Consider the following 21,539-nt stretch of genomic DNA (forward strand, 5'->3'; position numbering starts at 1 on the left):
TTCTGCCTAGATAATGAAAAAGTAAGACGGGTGTCTGCTGAAGCTTCCTGTAAAATTATTAATAAAGTTTTTTCTAACCAATTATAAAATCCCCTAATAAATGTGAGACATTTCCCCTTAACGGTTAGACTGTCCTTGTCAGAGCGGAAAACCACTTCAATGCATCAATCTATTTCTATAATATTTAAAAGAAACGTTTTGTTTTGTTTTCAGTCAAACTCATGGCACATGACCGATTAGTCAGGTGGTCAGTTTAGGCTCCACCCATAGGTCGAAGTTGATTGGATGCTGCGCTGAGCCGTATTGAGCGGATTGGTTAGAGCATCGAGTCCGTTAGCGCTGATTGGCTGCTGCACATGCGTCCCCCGTCTCACAGGTTGTAATAAAGCGTCGCGTCGCTCCAGCTCGGCAGCTCGGGCAGCGCTACAGTAGCAGGTAAGCGCATTTAAACTACTAATATATGTATTTTGTATTAACTCTACTCATTTTGTTTGGTTGTGTTTTGTATAATTAATCGCCTCAAGGTTAAAAATTCAATTCAGATAAAAGGAGAATAGTTTAAACCGGCCTATGGCCTGCTGTTATTATTGTAGCCCTGATTTCCTTGTTTGTTTATTGGATGATCACGAGACCACTTGCAAAAAATATATCATGGTAAACTCCGTTTACCGCCCAAAGTGCTACAGTCTTTATTACCCCAGTTAAATTCGGTATTTGCTACCATTATCATCTAAAAAGAGACATTCAACAAAATGACAGATTATTATTCTGTTTAAGGAGATGTATTAGGGTTTTACAGTAGTAACAATAACTGTTGGAACTATGTTTTTGGCAGACATGGGGTATAAAGATAAACAGTTGTAAGAGGATTTTTGGAATAAGCTAAAAAAAAAAAAACATTTTTATAATTTCGCCCTATATATATTTTATCTCAGCCATACTGTAATCCTACAGTAACATCAAGAAAGCACAATGTGTCCGAGTTAAAGCCAACACACATAGTATTTATATACAGGCATGTGTACATTCTGTAATGGTGACTAGCATTTAAGATGTTTGTGTCATTTTAGTAAATGGAGCATTTGTTGTGTATGTTTCCTTTTAGGGAGAATCACAGATTTACATGTTAAAATGTACATAACTATAAAGGCTTGGTATAATTTCAGAGCAAATACATAGTGTAAATGGTAAAAATGTTTATGTAAAAGAAAGCATTAATTGAAAATTGTAATTATAAATATTATGTTATTAAAATGTCATCATCACATGAAGTATTTTATGTGGTTTTGCAAATACCTTTGCCTTTTAGGGAAGTTTACAACCTTTAACATTTTAAAAGCACGCATGGTCTTTTTTTCTGGTTTATTTTCCATCTCTGTTGTCAATAGATTGCAGAAATGATCGCACAGAGAGTGGCAGTTTCAGTTCTCGCCCTGAGCCTGGGGCTGGTAGTGAGTGGTTTCCCTGCCGAGCAGCCAGACAATGGGAAGCACTGGGTCGTCATTGTGGCCGGATCTAATGGCTGGTACAATTATAGACACCAGGTGAGAAAGGACGTGATCTTTGAGGTGGAGAAAGTACATGTTTTTCCAAATTATTTGTCAGTTGTCTTATCTGAAGTCTGTTTAGATATTCATTTATTCTTTTGTGTGTGTTTATAGGCTGATGTGTGCCATGCATATCAGATTGTCCATAAGAACGGAATTCCCGATGAGCAGATTGTGGTGATGATGTATGATGATCTTGCTCAGAGTTCAGAGTGAGTATGAGCCTCCATATGTCCAAAACAATATTCAAATATTCAAAAAAGTCAGTTTAATCTTGCACAATTATTTTAGTGTATAGTATACAGTATCTTTAGCATATTCATTAAAATAAAACTAAATGTAAAGTATTTAAATAAAACTTATTGGGACCCCTTAGACACTTGCAGTGGGCCTGGCACCCTGGTTGAGTACCACTGGTACAGTGGTTAAAGATCTGAGCTGGTAACACAAGAGTTATTGGATCGAGGCTAGTTAGAGTTTATTTATGACTTGGAGTTGATTTGCTCAAAGGTCCAATAGTGATAGAGGAACAAGCACTTTAGATTGTAGAAAATGTGATATATATGCTATTTCAGATACAACAAAAAAAACTCCTAATTGTCTGCTGGGTAATTTGTCATCGACACCAATATGATCACTTCCCCTAAATCGCTTTGGTAAAGTTGTGTCTTCCAAAAGCAGACCCATATAAATGATTTAGCTCAACCACATGTTCGCACATGTACAAACACACAAACAGAGCTTTGAGTCTGTCCCTTTTCAGAAGTCACAAGTATCTAATTTAACCACCAGAAGCTTAAGTCTGCAAAAATGCATGAATTGTAGCATGTCAGGTTTTTCTGTCATGGCTGTGATCGTGACTGGCATTAAAGATGTTTGTGTCATGTTTGTATGCGGTGTGCTCGTTTATTTGTAGGGTGAATCTCACAAATCGCTTTGCATTTAACTCTTAAATACAAATATATATATATATATATATATATATATATATATATATTAATTTATTTTGCATACACAAAGTAGCCTATATCTAAATAATATCATATTATAATCTCTAAATTTGAAAAATGTTGCATTTACATTAATGTTGTCGATTGAGGTGAAACATGATGTGTGTTTTGGACAGGTTTCATGAGATTCATGATATTTATTAATTTTTTTAAATAGAGGTGAAATTTTAACCTTTATTTTATGGTTTAATTGAAAGTTGTGCAACTGTGACATTTATTGCTTTAGCAGCTTTTGATTATGAATTCAAATGTAGGTCAGGTGTTCCGGCTGAATGAAACGATGAAAGAAAGAAATGTGTTATCTGATCGTTGGCTTAGTCACATCCTTTTGGGTTAATTTTTAAACCTATTTTGATAAGTGGTGGAGAAAGAGATCTTTTTATTATTGTTTGTGTCTTTTAATAATTATCGTTTTAGCACCAATTTGTCAATTTTTGCTCCTTAAAACCTTTTCAATACAGAGGTTCATATGTCTGTTTTTGTGTGTCCAGTAACCCAACTCCAGGAGTGATCATAAACAGACCCAATGGAACAGATGTTTACAAAGGAGTGCTGAAGGACTACATTGGTGATGTGAGTCAATACGTGTAATTCTGTCTCTGAGATTTGAAGCGGTAAGCAGTGTGTTTGGCATCCGTTCACTAATATTGTGTGTGTGTGTGTGTGTGTGTGTGATACAGGATGTGACCCCCCAGAACTTCCTGGCGGTGTTGAAGGGTGATGCTGCTGGTGTGAAGGGAGGATCTGGAAAAGTGCTGAAGAGGTGAGTTTCCATAAAAACTGTGGTATTTTATTTTTCTGTGTGTCTCTGATACATTTGTATTAAAATGCAAATTAGCCTGTGGCACTTGTTACTGTCTTACTTAATTTATTGCCCTCAGTTCCTGTAAAATCTAGTCTGTTTGTGCATGTTGAGACATATATGTGTAAAACAGGTCTTGTGATGTTTTTTCCTCTTGGCAGTGGTCCAAATGATCATGTGTTTGTGTATTTCACCGATCATGGAGCACCAGGTCTGCTGGCCTTCCCTAATGATGATGTAAGCACTTTCTACTTACTGTGGTCATTTTTAGCTGAATCAGATCCTTTCAGGCTCTTCTCACACACACTACACAGTTCTCTCCAAAGGTCTTCCACTTGTGTAAATGCTGCTTTTGTGTATATTTGTCTGATGTCATTACAAATGATATAATCAACATAATTGAAAAGTTTATAGAAAAAAAAAAAGCTAATTTCAACCAAAACATCCCAAATGATCTGACTTTTTCCAGCCCCCACTGAAGATACTGAAGCAATAGGTCAGCTGACATTGAAAGTTGTCGTATAATGAGTAACGCATTTAACTCGCAGGAAGTTTAGCCATGAGTTATACCGACAACCTGCTGAAGCGACAACTTTTTCAGCAATTGTGCGTGAGCAGCTTGGGAGAGGAGTTATTGCTTAACTTCCTTATGCATGACATGTTTATAAATGAAGGGGAATGGTGTAAATGAACTGCTTTTATATCTAGAAACTTACAGTAAATCATGCCTTTACTTTTAGCTTCATGTAGATGACCTGATGAGTACCATCAACTACATGCACCAAAACAACAAATACAAGAAGGTGAGTGTTACACGTGTTCATTAAAAAGATACAATCCATAAGTTCTGTAAAAAACCCATTATTTGTAATTGTCTTTATTTTATTTATTTTTAATCTGCAAACCCTTTCTCGCACACATAGATGGTGTTTTATGTTGAGGCCTGTGAATCTGGCTCTATGATGAAGCCTCTGCCTGTTGACATTAATGGTGAGGTTTTTTTTTTTCTAACTTCATCACACATGCTGCTTTGTGTAAAGAACATAGTATGTATAATCCGGGTGTGTGTCCCAGTCTATGCTACGACCGCTGCCAACCCTGATGAATCCTCATATGCCTGTTACTATGACGAGGCCAGAGACACCTACCTGGGAGACTGGTACAGTGTCAACTGGATGGAAGACTCTGACGTGGTTAGTGCACGCATCTGGGACAGAGGTCCAAACTGTAGAAAAATAGAAGAGAAAAGCATTTATTCAGCATGAACAGTCTGATCATAATGAAAGCGGGGCAGCTCACGACAGAATCTGGAATCACGCAGATCGTGGGAAGGTGTTTTAAATGGCGTTGTGTGTTCGTTTCTTTAGGAGGATCTGAGCAAAGAGACTTTGGCCAAGCAGTTTAAGATCGTAAAGGCCAAAACCAACACTAGCCATGTGATGCAGTATGGAAACAAGGTAATGTACTCACAAACACTGTCTATGAAAGACATTCAGTAAAGATTAGGAATGCATTAAGATAAGGCACACTGTCTATACACTAGAAATGCAAGATTGATTCGCATCAGTGATACAGTGAAATGCACAATTATCTGTGCTGCAAAGTGATTCATTATTTATTGTCACAGGAACAAATTTAAATGTAATGCCAAAAAAAAATGTTACATGGAATTGCATTCTATTTAATGATAATGCATAATCATTAATGGCTGGTAAATTCACAGTTTACTAGTTCCAGCTGTTGCAAAAAAAAAGTATTTTAGGACCCTGACTGGAAGGAAGTTAGTGGAAATAAAACGTAAAATAAATGAATAAATAATCATTACCATTTCTGTGCTCATGGCCATCTGTACGGTCCCTAAACTCTAGCAAATGTGAGTAGCATCCTGAATATGGATTACAACTATATGATGGATATTGGTCATTCTTGGTCTAGCGTCTGTCATATATTCTCAGCTAGCTCTAGAAGTTTCCCTTTTAAAGTCACATGTACTTTGACAAGGAAGTGTCTGATGAAAGCATAAATGGTGTTCTGTGTAGCGTCTGCATGTCAGTACTGGCCATATGTAACTGTTTTGGTTTGTTTATGTCTTAGACGCTGTCCCACATGAAGGTGAGGGCGTTCCAGGGTAACTCTAAAGGTCTTGAGGCAGCCGAGCCGGTTTCACTGCCTGTGATCACTGAACATGACCTCATGAGCAGCCCTGATGTGCCCCTCGCAATCATGAAGAGAAAACTCGCCAAGTCTAATGATGTTGAGACTGTTGTTGGTCTCATGAATGACATCCATGCACATCTACAGGTTTGTAGCACTGCTTTTTACCAATTTTGGATCAGTAAGATTATTATTATTATTATTATTATTGTTAATAAATGTATTCTTTAATTTACCAAGGATACATTAATTTGATCAAAAGTGACAGTAAATACATTTATATTGTGATTTATTTGTGATCTACAACTTTCTATTCAAAGAATTTTGGGAAAAAAGTATTAGTTTTTACAAAAATATTAAGCAGCACAACTGTTTTCAATAAGAAGTATAATAGTAATAAATATTTCTTGAGCAGCAAATCAGCATATTAGAATGATTTCTGAAGGATCATGTGACTGAAGACTGGATTAATGATGCTGAAAATTCAGAATAAATTGCACTTCAAACATTAAAATCAAATAAATGTGTTCTTGGTGAACTTAAACTTATTTAAAAAAATCTTCCAGACCCCAAACATTTGAATGATAGTCTATGTGACACTACTTGCTCTACCGAAAGTGATGTCAGAGTCATAGATTGCAGTCAAGAGTATCATATTATAATAGCTTTTGTGCTTGCTTGTTTGTTTATGTAGATGCGGGAGCTGCTTGGTAACACTATGCGTAAGATCGTGGAGCATGTGGTCCAGGACAAAGAAGAAATGAGCGATTATCTGAATGGACGTGAAGATCTCACACAGTATACATGTTACAAGACCGCTGTCAAGCACTACAAGAAACGCTGCTTTAACTGGCACCAGCAGGAGGTACACACATTCAGGATTTCTGCATCATTAGTTGTGGTGTACTGTGTGTATGTATGAGACATATTTTCTCTCTGTCTTTGCAGTATGAATACGCTCTGAGACACCTGTATGCTTTAGTGAACCTGTGTGAGGGAGGATACCAGGCCCAGAGGTAAAAACACCTGTTATATCACTTATTTATCCTTAGACTATGATGTCTAAAATTCATAAACAAAGCATTAAAGTGCTTGTGAAATGTGTTTCCATAATAAACAGCACCCTCTGCCTGCGTGATTTATTTGTGATTTTAAATCTCTCCATTCTCGCAGAATCACGGCAGCCATGGATGACGTGTGTTACTTCAGACAGTAGAAATGTGAGCATGAGCCAAAGAGGATTTTTATTGGACGAACTACACTTTGCACATAAGAATGTGACTGTGGAAGAAATCTGTATCATCACACACACACAGCTTTGATTTTGATCTTTTTGAAAATGTTTTTTTAATGAGGGTTTGCACTTTTTAAAAAAAATGTTATGTGATGTTTTACTGATCTTTATTTTGTTTTAAAGAAAGAAATATGCTTTAAGATAATGCCCAGCGATTCCTGACAAACACTTTGGGCTGTTAACATTTTATATATCGTGTGTGTATTTTTATTTTATTTTTATTTTTCTTTGTCAGATGCCTCATCATTTTGAAATTAAAGCAGGTTTTTGGCATCTCAGTCATGTTCACCATAATTAATAAGTATAGCTTGGAAAACAAACATTTAAATGTCCAGTTAGAGAATGTTTAGTAGATGCATTCAAACAATTGATAAAAAAAAACACTAGCTAGACACATTTAGCTACATATTGCACTAAGATTTTGATTTTGTTTTTTTTAAGCTGGTGTTCATCACCTTTGTTGACTGAGCCATGAATATACCCAGTTTCTCTGCAGTAGTGAATCATAGAAGCTCTTGTTTGGACATTGACTAAATGTATACCTATCAAACTAAAGTGAAAACAAACTTAGCTACCTGAAGTCTGTGGTCATACTTAAGAAGTGTCTTAAATAACCGAGAACCACTGCACTTTGAGCAGTTAATGAGCTGCTGCGTTTAGTGTAATGGTCGAAGTGTCAGGCTGTGCTATGATGTCAAGTGCCCTTTGTTTAGAGCAAATTGAGGCCTCAAACCACTGAACTAAAGGGAGGTGTGATGTTTGCTGGAGATTGAGCTCTGTAGGAGAAGTGAGTTTACACTGACAACATGGGCTAAACGATACACTCAACTACTGTCAGTCCTCTTTTCATTGTATAATCTGTTAAGCAGTGATTGTTTGATTATAAAATAATAAACCTGAATTGAGTGAAATTTGTTGAATGCAATCTTTTTCTTTTTTTTTTTTGTCCAAGTTTCTCTTGACAAATGAATAGATGTTACTAGATAGAATTTTTTGATGTCATTGGTTCTTGTATTATATACTGTAGCGACAAAAATAAACTCAGAAGTGAGGAACATTTGCAAATAAATACATTATATATTATATAACAAATACTATAAAATATTTTATTTATTTTAAATAATTATTGTTTGTTTAAATATTTTATATATATATATAAAAAACAAAGATAAGCTCAGTAGTGGGGAACTTGCAAATAAAATCAAATGTATTTAATCTAGTTTATTTTACAAAAAGGAAAGAACTTCACTGCAGGTCTGATTTTTTTTTTTTTTTTTTTTTTTTTTAGACAAGGCAAAATTTGTGCTGCCATTTTGTCCAATTCAGCTCAGATGCTTTTCTCTCCTGTTCCTCATCTTTTTGCTACTAAAACAAACTGAAGGCTGCACTCTTTTTACATAATACACATCATTTCACAGACAAGGCTTAAGCCTCGTCTAGCCTTGCACTGACATATCTTAAAATATATCAGCGTCATTGTTTTGTCTAAAGATGCAAACGTTTTTTTTTTTCTAAGACACTTTTATAAAAAATGCCCTAATTGAACTAAGGCCTAATCCTGGCTGAATCTAAGCCCTGTCTTTGCAACCAGGCTTTAATGTTTGATTTTTCATTGTATCCGTCGTCTGGTAATTAAGAACATAAGAATGATATATATGAGATCATAATGAAACATTTTAATAAAATGTTTAACTTGTACACCTTCTCTGACGAGAGAGAAAAATGTGAAACGCGTTCAGAAAAAGGTGTTCAAAAGGCGTGAACGGCACTTAATGTTCTTGAGGTCCATTTTAGCCAAACTTGTAAAAACATCTAGATATTCCCATCCAAAACCAGAAAGTGATGACTCAAGAAAGAACAAAGTAAAATTCAGCTCCTACAAAATCTCACAAAAAAGCAGCATGTTTCATAAGCCAGGAAACTTGACTCACAGCGGTTTCTACAAGATCACAATGTTCATCATGCTGGGATTGTGTTTGTACATGCAACTCCATAATCATGAACGTGATTGTGGTGGGAATGACGACATGTTCTTTGATGATGTTGTGGTAATGCCAATAGCAGATTCACTTACTAAATCTGTATTGTCTACCTACTCACACACCTAAAAACAACAGAATGTAAGTGAAAATTAGACCTATAACTGCTGATGAAAGACAACAATATACAATAATATCTTTTCATATTATATTGAGGACAGTTGACGCCTAATGGTTTGAGAGTCAGGTTTGCGGGTTTAAATTCTCAATATCCTTAGGAAATGACTGTGGTGCCCTTGAGCAAGGCACCTAACCCCCAATCACTCCCCAGGCACCACAGCAAAATGGCTACCCACTGTTCCGGGTGTGTGTGACAGCGGTTTGCAGTGTGTGTGTGACAGCGGTTTGCAGTGTGTGTGTGTGTGTGTGTGTGTGTGTGTGTGTGTGTGTGTGTGTGTGTGTGTGTGTGTGTGTGTGTGTGTGTGTGTGTGTGTGTGTGTGTGTGTGTGTGTGTGTGTGTGTGTGTGTGTGTGTGTGTGTGTGTGTGTGTGTGTGTGTGTGTGTTCACTACTCACTCCTGATGTGTGGGCACTAACTCAGATGTGTTAAATGCAAAGGACAAAGTATAGGTTACCATACTCGGTGTTCACTTCACGTCACTTTTTAAATGCACCGTAGGCCTGCTAGTAAAGTTATTATTATTTATTTATTTAATTAATTAATTGATTAATTAATTAATTAATTTTAATTTCATTTCATTTAAATTTCATTTAAATTTCATTTAATTCATAAAATTGTGTCCTGGATGACTAAGCATCTCCATAGCAAAACATCCTGCAAGTCATTAATGACACAATCAGTCACAGCCTTTAATCAGTGTGTTACCTTTATCATGTCTCCAGGATGTGTGAGTATGGCAAGCTGTTTAGCATTAAATACCCATGGCTGTACTACTCATAATTTAGTTTTGACTAGTCAAGATTCCAATTCCAGATATCTTAATTCCAATTTTGACTCGTCGTAATTGGAATTAAGATATCTACAATGCTATTTTGACTAGTTAGCCTATATTCTTCCATTGACTTCCATTGGAAAATATTTCTGGATATCTTGAAATAAGTTTTGACTAGTAGAAAGATTGACAAAGATTAGAGATATCTCAAATTACAATTTTTACTGGTGATAATTCAATAGAAATATCTCTAAATACATTTGCGTATGTGTGAGCGTCAACTGAAGATATCTATGACATCGTTACAAATATCTTCAATGGAGTTTTGACAAGTCATAAAGTATTTAGAGATATTTTGAATCAGATTTGTGATTGTAGATATCTCTAATTATCATTCTGACTAGTCAAATTAGAATTATGACTCGTCGAAATACTATTGTAACTATCCAAAATATATTTATGGACCGTCAAAACATAGTTTTATATGCATATACGGCTTGCCATAGTGTGAGTGTCTGTTCATCCTGTGGCCGCGGGGTGGCGTCCCTGAGCGCTCAAGGACCTGACAGAGATTGGAAACTCCCTTAAAATTCTCACCTGGAGCCTCTTGAGGATTCAGCAGAGAGGAGTATCTGAAAGCAGAGGAGAGCACAGTCTGCATGGACTATTCAAGACTGATTGCTCTCTAAAGAACAAGAGTTTCTTTAAAAAAAAAAAAACTGGAATAATGTGGAAATGCCTCACCTGAACCTTCCAGACCAGATTCATATGGACTGTCCGATGTAAAGGATTTTACAGCGCCGAACAAGGAAACTGAGGGATCCAGAAGTTACAGGTAACAGCCCTACCCAGTCTGCCAATAGACTTCAAATATTGTGTAATGCGTATAACGCAAACTCACAACTGAAGTTAGAACTTTATTTACTCGTAGTTAGCGCCAGTGTGTTTAATCATTAAAAGTTTGTGCTCCCTGGTATGTTGTAGTATATGTGGGTTTTACTTTAAGCTGTATGTGTGACTTGCTCTTTCTTTCACTTTTTTGTGCAAGTTCTCATTTTTCTGACCCCATATATTCCTAAATCTATATTTAAGTCAGTGACGTTTTGAGAGGATCTATTTAAAAGTTACATAAAAGCAATTCACACAGACAATGAATTGCAGATCATTACTGAATTAAATTCCAATTTGATATTTTTGTGGGACTTAAAGTAAAAAATGTCTAGGTGTAATTATGGGAGATTGTAAAAACAAAGACAAAAGCAAAAAGGGGGAGGTGGTAATAAAAATGCCGAAATTCTTGAAAAATTAAATGTTGGCATAAGCAGTTTGCCATGATCATTCATTTTTTATTTCCTTAAGAAAAAAAAACTAAAATAAAAAAACTAAAACATGATTCATATTTTAAAACTTTTGTATTTCAAATCAACGTCAATGTGGTGCAACCAGTGTGCAGAAAGCCAGTTGTTGCCATGTGACAACCATAAACAGGAAGTTATATCATGGAGAAGACCCTTGTGGACCCTCATGACTGTCATGTCAGTAAGGTTTATATATATATATATATATATATATATATATATATATATATATATATATATATATATATATATATATATATATATATATAATATACACACATTTATTTATTTGTATATATATATACACCCATTTATTTTTATATATATATAAATATATATAAAAATAATATAAATTTTTATATATATTAATATATACTAATATATATTAGTGCTGGGCAACAATTAATCGCATCCAAAATAAAAGTTTGTGTTTACATAATATATGTTTGTGTACTGTGTATACTTATTTTGTAAATATGAATACACACATATGCATAGATATTTAAGAAATATTTGCATATATATATATTGTATATATATTTATACATAATTTATATTATATATAAATATAAATATTTTATATATAAATATTTTTTCTTAAATATACACATGCATGTGTGTGTATTTATATATTCAAAATAATGATACACCTTACACACACATATATTATGCAAACATAAACTTTTATTTTGGATGTGATTAATCGCGATTAATCGTTGCCAGCACTAATATATATATATATATATATATATATATATATATATATATATATATATATATATATATATATATATATATATATATATATATATATATATATATATATATAACATATGCAAAAAGGCTAAGGTTAGATAAGGTCAAATAAAGTAAACCTATGAAAACTCCTTTTGGAAAATAATGTTTAACACTCAAGTATATTCAAGGTACATGGAAAATGTTTTATTACTTTTTACTTGTGGATTACACCATATGTCATTAGACATGTAAAATGCAATTTAGATTTTTTTTTATTTTATTTTTTTATAAATGCTTGAAACCAACATGAATACAAATATACCCCCCCCCCCCATCTGTCATATAATTCCTATAAATCATTAAATTGTAGGGGAACTCTGGGAAATCTGTAGCAGTTCTGGGGATGTGTTTTTCTGCGGCATGACAGTGTCTTTTATACACATGTGTTGCTCAAAGACCTTGAGCAGGTTTGCACATTAACCTGAAACAGATAGGAGACCTGCAGGGTTTGGAGGAGGTGGAGTGAGACAGACGGACTCCTGCTCTAATGTTCTCAGTTAGTACGTTGTCGATCATGGGTGACCTGTGGGAGAGTGAGAGAGAAAGAAAGGTGATTGTAGGTATTGTTGATTTTGGGTGTGTCCCTGTACCCGTCAGGCTGCCATGCTGGGGCTTGTTTCTGTAGAGATTCCAGATCAGTTGCGTAAGTGTGTGCAGAAGCAGGAGGTGTGTGTGTTCTTTGCCCAACTGTAGGAAATTAAGTTACTGACTGATTTAATAGAGAGCCTCTTTAGTTTTGCTTTTGCATGATCTGAATCCATCACACTTGCACACATCTGAACAGCCACGTGGTGAGGTCAAACCAGCTGTCATGGTGATGAGTTGGGTATGAAATGTGTGAGGATGACTGCCAATGCTACTCTGAGGGGGAGGGACAAGAATATTTACATATATGTCTTTGACAGGCCCGTTGAAGACCCATCATATCACAGTTTTAGTCCATGTCTGTTGCGTTAGGGCCATCAGTATACTAGTGTGTTTTAGAAAATTGACAAAATTCACTTTTAGCTGATAAATGCATTAAATTCATCCATGCACTTGCTTAATTTAACAAAAAATGTTTTGACCTTGTAATGTTTAATCAAAATTTCATAACTGGATTTTCCAGTGAAAATGACAGACTTCTCTCTGATGACATATGTAGGACTTATCCAATCATATAGTCTGCCTAAACCCAGCCACATCTCAAAATCCAATCAAAAACGATGCATAACAAGTCTCCGCCCTACTTTTTTTTTTTTTCTATTTCAATAATGTGTTACTCTCTGGTGTACGTCACAATTCAGAAGACAAGATTTGTCGCTACTTCTATTTCATTGTGATTTAAAAAAAGATTAAATCAGCCTGTCAATCATTTAGCATGTATGGGTTTACTGATGTTGTTTTTGGAGGGGGTGAGGTTTTGAGGGTGTGTGGTTGAACTTAGCAAAACTGTGGAAATCTCTTACAGCACCTTAATGCAAATTTGAGAGAGAGAGGTCTATTTGAGGTAATGTTGTTGATGATAGTTTTCCCACGCTAGTTTTCAAATGTTGCTTTATCCAGGGGAAATTAAAACTGGTTTTCTTTGGCAGCTGATACGAGGTTAAAGTGGCTGACAATTGGCTGCTCCGGGGCATCATTCAGTGGTTGTAAATTAACCCTCAGTAAACCTTCAAAAACCTTTTAGGTTTGATCACTGATTGATCACTGATAGCTTCATCAGCAGCTGAGAGATTTGATCACATTGATGCGTGTGTTTGTAGAAGATTGCATTAGAACAGAGGATAAGTAGTTTTAATCTAAAACTTTTGATGAAACAGGCTGATCGGGCTGTTATTCATTATATAATCAGCCCTGAGACCTGCAGGACTAAGTGTGAGACACTCCCAATTAGTGTATGAGGATAGTTTAATGAGCCTTAAGGAAAGTGAAATTGTTTGGGTTATATCAGCATGAGACAGGTCTGGAATTTATGAAGATGATACAGTGAGACAGGTCTGGATTTTATGAAAATTAGGGATTTACCGAAAATTTTCGGCTAATTTCAGTTTCAGGTTGAAATTGTTTTGGTGGGTCAAAATCAGTGTCCGAAGCAGACGTTTAATTAGTGCTTCTCTAATGGCACGTTTGACTGCGCTCAGCGTCTATTTCAAGCACACAATGTGGATAAGCTACAACAGTTAAACATGTTAGCTGTGTGAACACTAGCTCTGAGTCTGGATGGGAAACCAATTTCCTCTTGAGGACAAATAAAGGAATAATAATTTACAGTGAGATGATACAGTGAGACAGTTCTGGATTTCATGAATATGATGCAGTGAGACAGTTCTGGATTTCATGAAGATGATACAGTGAGACAGTTCTGGATTTCATGAAGATGATACAGTGAGACAGTTCTGGATTTTATGAAGATGATACATGAAGATAATGCAGTGAGACAGTTCTAGATTTTATGAAGATGAAGATGATACATGAAGATTATTCTGTGAGACAGTTCTGGATTTCATGAAGATAATGCAGTGAGACAGTTCTGGATTTTATGAAGATGATACATGAAGATAATGCAGTGAGACAGTTCTAGATTTTATGAAGATGAAGATGATACATGAAGATTATTCTGTGAGACAGTTCTGGATTTTATGAAGATGATACATGAAGATTATGCAGTGAGACAGTTATGGATTTCATGAAGATGATACAGTGAGCCAGTTCTTGATTATATGAAGATTGTACAGTGAGACAATTATGTATTTTGTGGAGATGATACATTGAAACAGTTCTGGATTTTTGGAAGACTATACAGTGAGACGGTTCTGGATTTTATGAGGATTATACAGTGAGACAGTTCTGGATTTCATGAAGATGATACAGTGAGATGATACAGTGAGACAGTTCTGGATTTCATGAAGATGATACAGTGAGACAGTTCTGGATTTCATGAATATTATGCAGTGAGACAGTTATGGATTTCATGAAGATGATGCAGTGAGACAGTTCTGGATTTCATGAAGATGATACAGTGAGACAGTTCTGGATTTTATGAAGATGATACATGAAGATAATGCAGTGAGACAGTTCTAGATTTTATGAAGATGATACATGAAGATGATGCAGTGAGACAGTTCTGGATTTCATGAAGATGATACAGTGAGACAGTTCTGGATTTTATGAAGATGATACATGAAGATTATGCAGTGAGACAGTTCTGGATTTTATGAAGATGATACATGAAGATTATGCAGTGAGACAGTTCTGGATTTCATGAATATTATGCAGTGAGACAGTTATGGATTTCATGAAGATGATACAGTGAGCCAGTTCTTGATTATATGAAGATTGTACAGTGAGACAATTATGTATTTTGTGAAGATGATACATTGAAACAGTTCTGGATTTTTGGAAGATTATACAGTGAGACAGTTCTGGATTTTATGAGGATGATACAGTGAGACAGTTTCAGATTACTTAATGATGATACAGTTAATCAGTACTGGACAGTTTGTGTTGAGACTCAAGCATCTCCATTAAAACCTAAACATTAGCAATCTAATGGAAGAACGGCTGAGGAAAAACAGGATGAGAAAAAGAAGACAATGATGGAAGAAGAGGAGGAACCCACAGGAATTATACAATTATCAGTCGTTTAGGAATGTTAGTCCTGCTCTCAACAAGCTGCTGCAAAGCCCCAGAACCCCCCCCCCCCCCCCCCCCACACACACACACACACACACACACTCAACACTAAACACTAGCACAGATCGCATCAAAATGTCAGAGTGTGTATTTTTGTGAGGATGAAATCAGACTGAAATCTGATACGAATGTCAGCACACACCTCTAAAGTTTGGAAGTTAAATAGTGATTGTATTTCATCGTCATAAAAAATACACTTCTCTCCACTGGATTTATTTCACGTCACACGGATATCTGATATAAAAACAGACCTCGGGTGGTCTTCTCCGATTCATATGTTTTGTGTCATTCAGTGTTGTTGGGTGTTATTGTGTTAATGTACTGTTACTGTAATGGTAGCTGTGAGGAAAGACAGACACTCCCATGAGGACATAATGTGCAGTTAGCATGACAGCTATCAGTGCTTTCCTTCACTGTTCCCTAGCAGCACTGCAATGACCCCAGCACTTCCACTCTGCACTTACGGAGGAATTCAGTTCCTTAACCCTACATTTCTTCGGTTTGGGGCTTAGGAAAAAAAGACATTTCCAAAGTGCTCTCACAGTCTGTGTTTGAGAGACAGAAGTGCTCCTGTCTCACACAGTTGTGACTCTGCACATAGTTGTGCACGTAATGTCTTATGTGTAACCAATTCAAGATGTATTGTTCATGAATCATGAGTGAATGTCTCATTTCTTTGAGTGGAAAGCCCCTGTGCACGATGTGTACGTGTGTAAGAATATCAGTGTGTTCCATCCACCTGGTGAGCACCGTGCTGTGAAAAACTAGTAGAATCAAACTGCAAATAAGGCAAGCATGGTTCAATCCTGCATGCGTGTCTGTGTGTTTATGTGACCACAGTTTCCTGGCTAACACACCTCAGGCATTTTATCTTCTAGATTTACCTCCATTTCCTGTAACCCACAGGAACACACACACCCTCTCCTTATCATTTCTGCTGTAGTGTGTGCAGGTGTGCTAAGCTAGGTTTCTATCTCTTTCTAACACACCTCACACACTTAGAGAGTGTAGCAATGTTTGGAATAGCATGCTATCCCACTATTCCTGCTGATTATAGTATGTCTGTCTGTCTGTCACATTGATAATAATAATAGATGTTTCTTGAGCAACAAATCCGCATATTAAAATGATTCCTGAAGGATCATGTGACACTGAAGACTGGACTAATGATGCTTTGCCATCACAGGAATGTTACATTTTAAAATATATTAAAATGGAAAACATTTTAAATTGTAAAAATTGTTTAATATTATTGCTGTTTTACTGTATTTTTGATCAAATAAATGCAGCCTTGGTGAGCAGAAGAGACTTTTCATTTAAAAAAATCCAACTCACCCCAAACTTTTGAACAGTAGTGTATGTATAGTTAGCTAATTTAACATATGCAAACATTTGCATTTACAATGTGCAACATTTTTTAATGAAACGGTAGCCATTTTTCCACAAATGTTTCAACATTAGTATGCTAGCTTATATTTTTGTCACATGACTTCAGTAAGTGTACAGTTTATTTTGTAAATAACTTTTGTCAAAATGTAAGCCTACTAAAAGTCAAGAAAGAGGTTAAAAGTCACATCTGCTATTATTTTTGATTCACCCTTCACACTGGAAATGAAAGTCGAATCGTTCCATTGCATTGTGAGATTCATCTTGCAATCATGTCCGTTGTATACTGCACATTTTTGCAAATGTAGTAGGCCATCTGTGTACAGTATACTTCCTCTAAGGGTAGTATGGCAGCGTAGCACACCTAAAATACGGGATCATGCCTATGTTCCCACAGCCCTATGTTCCCACAAATGGCCTACCCCTGACCCCACCCCTAAACCTAACCGTAACTGGGGTTTAGACAAATCGTAAAAAAAAAAAAAATCTTAGAAATGTGGGAACATAGGGCTGTGGGAACATAGGGTTGACCCCTAAAATATTAGCGCAGATCTATCCAATTATGCAGTGCACTCATCTTTCCATTTCCAGTGTGACACAAACAGTAAACGGTTATCTTTTAATTCATTTGGCTTGACTTATTTGTTTTGACTGAGTTGAATTGGATTAAAACTGCAAAACAACAGTCTGAAATTATGATAATAACTTACAGTACCTAATGATGTCATGTGAGAAAGATAATAACATACAAGCATACTACTGCTTGAAATGTTTTTCTCTGCATAATGTGCACTGTTTCACATACTTTTTATGCAGCATACAGAAAGTTTGTCAGTTTTTTGGGGAATACCACAAAAAATTGTTGTTTTGAGTGCACCATTTGAATCCACCCTAAAACTGTTGAATCACATGACATATAGACACGCCTGTCGGGACAGCAGTGCATTTTTCTCAGGGCTGTGAGAGTTTCTGTATGGGAGTGTGTGCAGTAATTGTCTGCAAGCGCGCTTTGTGAATGTGTGTATTAAACCATCATGGGTAGATCATCCAAACAAAACAGACCTGTGATGTCATGCAAATGAGTTCCTAACATGTATATTTTAATAACTAATATTGTGTAACCAAATGCAAATGAATCATGTGCAGCTTGCAAGGAACATTTGAGTCAGTGTTTCTAACTCTGATCCTGGATCTAACTGATGTGATTACGGTGAGGAGTGGATCAACTCGGTGGCACCGCTGCATGCAGGTTCTGCTGTTTGTTTTTGTGCATTTCCATGGTGATGGACTGAGTCAGAAAGCTGCACTCTGATTGGTCCATTGATCTGCTAAACAGAGCTCTGCTGCCACGTGAGGATGTCTTGCTCTCTGTTTCGCTCACACACGTGAAATCGGCTCCAGTTTCCTCATTTTTTATACTGTGTTTGTGTGTACTTTGCTTTTTTCCAACATCCATCTCGCTCTAGCTTGCTCTCTTTGAATGAGCTGTTTATGTTAAACAGCATAATTTTCATGTTGCTGTTTACTTTATGCCTTGTGCATTCATGTGAAGTTTTGTTCTTTGTGTGACTATTTGTGCGTCTATTAATTGAGTAAAATGACCTCCTTGAGTAAATACATCTGCTGGGTGTGTTTATTCAAGATATAATGCCTTGTTTAAAAGTTGTACATATCATGAATGTGTGCTTGTGTGTGCTGTGTAAGGGTGTGTGTCAGTATCTGTGTGTGTAAGGGTGGAGCCGGTGACTAGGTGTTCAGGAATGAGACTCAATCTCAATTTTGGTGTGCGATGCACCTCATTAGGACCAGACCCTGATATACAAGGACCACCTAATTCCACAACCGTTGAGGACAGAATTCCACTTCTTTTCTTTTGTGTTCTAGACCTTTTTTTTGAGGGGACGCAAGTATCAGTCCCGGTTCAATTGGTTCCCTAAGCAAGATATGTTCAAAAGGAGTTGCTCGTGCTCTCTAAAGACTGGTGGATTTCTGATTGGCTGTTAATGCTTTTATCTTTCCTCAACTGGAAAAAAAATCATTCTGAAAAAGTGATTCCAATGATTTAGTTCTGTGGCGTTGTGATATGATAAAATGCTATGAAAATTTCAAATCATGAATCACAATTATAGTGACCAAAATTATCATGGTTATCATTATTATTGCAGTATTGTGAAATGTGCTGGAAATGTTCAAAAAGTACTCATACCCACACTGAAATAATTTCACCAAGTTTTATGTCAAAAACTAAAATTATTAAAATTAAGTTTAAATAAATTGAATTAAAAATAAACATAAACAAACCTATTAAAATAATAACATTACAAAAGATGGCTTGATTTTAAACTAACAAAAATATTGGTTGGGTGATTAATACAACAAAACATGGTTACATGTGCTACATGTTCAAATAAAGTTTAATAAAATGGTAAACCTCACATAAATCAAAATGATAGCTATTGTATCTGCTCAATGTAGGGCTGTTTGATTATGGCAAAAATCCTAATCACGATTATTTTGGTCAATATTGAAATCATGATTATTTAACACTATTATTTGTGGGTAATATGATCAAAGTCTTATTTCATGATATGAGGAATTTTAAATGTCAGTGAAATTTCACTTGGCCTACTTTAGCAAAAACTAATGCTAGGTTAATTAATGTAAGTAAAAAGTAAAAGAGTAAACAGTCAGCAATACAATAAGAATAAAGAAACTAATTACAAACAAAACCTAATTTAGTGAGCTTAAACCCATCCCTTTCTTACAATCGACTGCAAGATGACCACATCACAAATCCAATCAACAGCTGATTAATAGGCCTACAGTTTTTCTTTTTTGATAATCAGTTTCACTCTGTCACAGTATGGAAGAAAAGGTTTGCCGCTAATTCCGTTTCATCACAAGTTTAAGTTTAAAAGATTTTTAGAATTTGGCTCAAAAATCTGAGAGTTCATGTCACTGCATCATAAATGAAATATCACTTCTGTAATATATGTCACAAACCGAAACACGGCGATAAGGTGATTCCTCAGATCTGCATTCCACATCACTGAGGTCTAATTATGGCCCATTATAATGGCCCGTTCACACCAAGCACGATAACGATAAAGATAACTATATGTGTCCACACCAGCGACCGATAACGGTTTTTATTCTAAGCACGCGCGCGCCCGGATGATCCAGATCCATTTTAAATGCGCGAGACCTTTAAATTAGAATGGATTCTGATTGGCTGTCAGTGTTTTATCGTTCGACAGCTGAAAAAAAAATCGTTCTGAAAGTGATCCCAACGATATCGTTCCTCATATCTTTATCGTTATAGTTGTGGTGTGAACTCTGTTATTCTTTAATATGGAGAACGATTTTTAGAATTATATCTTTATCGTTATTTTTATAGTTATCGTCCTTGGTGTGAACGGGCCTGAGGCTGAATCAACTAAGGCTGAATTTCCAGCAATGCCAGACTGGGAGAATGTTTGATTGTTTAGTGGTAATTCTATTTTTCCTTTCTGTTTCTTCTGCTTTTCCTTTAGAGATTCAGCACTTGAGTGTTTTATAATTCTGAAGAAATACTTATGTGTCTTCTATATGCCATCTATAAAAAATGTGTGGAAACTTAAGACAGATGACCATTGATGTGTTTTGGAGGACATGAATGCTAGTCTTTGTTTCTCTTTAGCTTTTGCTCACTATACATATATATATATATATTGTGTGAAATAATGTTTCATTCACTCCTTCTCTATGTAGTGCTCTATGTGAAATTCACTCTGTGGTTAAACATGAATGAGTAAGCAGTTCATTTTAGGGATTGGTCTAGTGTCCAGGTAATTAAAAAACCTGAGAAAACAAGTTGTACAAAACAATGTGAATCATTATTATTTGTGTGTTTGTGGCAGGCTGCACGATGTCTTCTGGCAGTGACTCCGTGGGGGATCTGATTCCCTCAGATTTGCTGCAGGTGTTCATTGAGGAACGGCAGGGGGGCAGAGGTAAACGGGGCAGGAGACGGATAGGGTCCTTCAGCCGTGCGTTCAGGTGGTTGAAGAGCCAGCGCAGGAAATCCCGCCGACACACTACAGAGATACGTGGAGACCTGCTCGCCGCTGGATCACCTGTAGAACTACCACAATCTACACTTAAAACAGGTAACACTTCACCAACATGTACTCCTAACAACAGTGTTTCCTTCCTTAAGTTCCTAAGAATCAGATAATGTATGGGTTTTTGTTTACTGTTGGGCTTGTTTCGGTTTTCCTTCTTGGAAATCATTGGAAGATTTGTGTGTTCGTATTAACCATATATGAAACTAGTTTCACATCAATCATAACATAAACTGGTTCTGTAAGCAGATGTTTCTCAGGGAAGTAAAAGAAAAAGGAGAAGTGCAGCTTGGGTAATGAAAGTTGGGAAATCAATTTAGAAAATCCAGCATGAATAAACCCATCTATAAACATACATATGCATTTTTATTCAAAGCGACTTGCATTGCATTCAAGGTATACGTTTTATCATTTCATTCCTGGAAATCGAACACATGACCTTGCCTTTGCTAGTGCCATGCTCTATTGTGAGCTACAGGAA

The 21,539-nt window shown here is 36.0% G+C and overlaps 2 protein-coding genes across 2 annotated transcripts in view; both read left to right on the forward strand.

Annotated features, from left to right (window-relative positions):
• The first annotated feature begins 309 nt into the window (after positions 1-309).
• Positions 310-7,860, forward strand: lgmn (legumain). The gene is made up of 14 exons (XM_081350494.1): positions 310-435; positions 1,389-1,544; positions 1,662-1,759; positions 3,049-3,130; positions 3,238-3,320; positions 3,521-3,596; positions 4,100-4,162; positions 4,283-4,349; positions 4,434-4,552; positions 4,727-4,816; positions 5,454-5,660; positions 6,208-6,378; positions 6,462-6,529; positions 6,687-7,860. Exons 2-14 carry the CDS (start codon positions 1,398-1,400, stop codon positions 6,727-6,729), a joined length of 1,314 nt encoding a protein of 437 aa, XP_081206620.1. The 5' UTR covers positions 310-435; positions 1,389-1,397; the 3' UTR covers positions 6,730-7,860.
• A 2,490-nt stretch (positions 7,861-10,350) lies between these two features.
• LOC308681475 (uncharacterized protein) overlaps positions 10,351-21,539 on the forward strand; it is a 29,681-nt gene continuing 18,492 nt past the window's right edge. Inside the window, exons 1-2 of the mRNA XM_081350410.1 lie at positions 10,351-10,573; positions 20,855-21,103. Coding sequence (XP_081206536.1) covers positions 20,863-21,103 — 241 coding nt within the window. The 5' untranslated portion in view covers positions 10,351-10,573; positions 20,855-20,862. The remainder of the gene's footprint in view (positions 10,574-20,854; positions 21,104-21,539) is intronic.

Source organism: Scardinius erythrophthalmus, assembly GCF_964197995.2.
Source record: "Scardinius erythrophthalmus genome assembly, chromosome: 21".
NCBI lineage: Eukaryota > Metazoa > Chordata > Actinopteri > Cypriniformes > Leuciscidae > Scardinius > Scardinius erythrophthalmus.

Coding starts and splice junctions, on each gene's coding strand:
- lgmn (XM_081350494.1), top strand. CDS start 1,398: ATGATCGCACAGAGAGTGGCAGTTTCAGTTCTCGCCCTGAGCCTGGGG. Junction 4,817..5,453: donor TGATGCAGTATGGAAACAAG/GTAATGTACTCA, acceptor TTTATGTCTTAG/ACGCTGTCCCACATGAAGGT. Junction 6,379..6,461: donor TTAACTGGCACCAGCAGGAG/GTACACACATTC, acceptor CTGTCTTTGCAG/TATGAATACGCTCTGAGACA.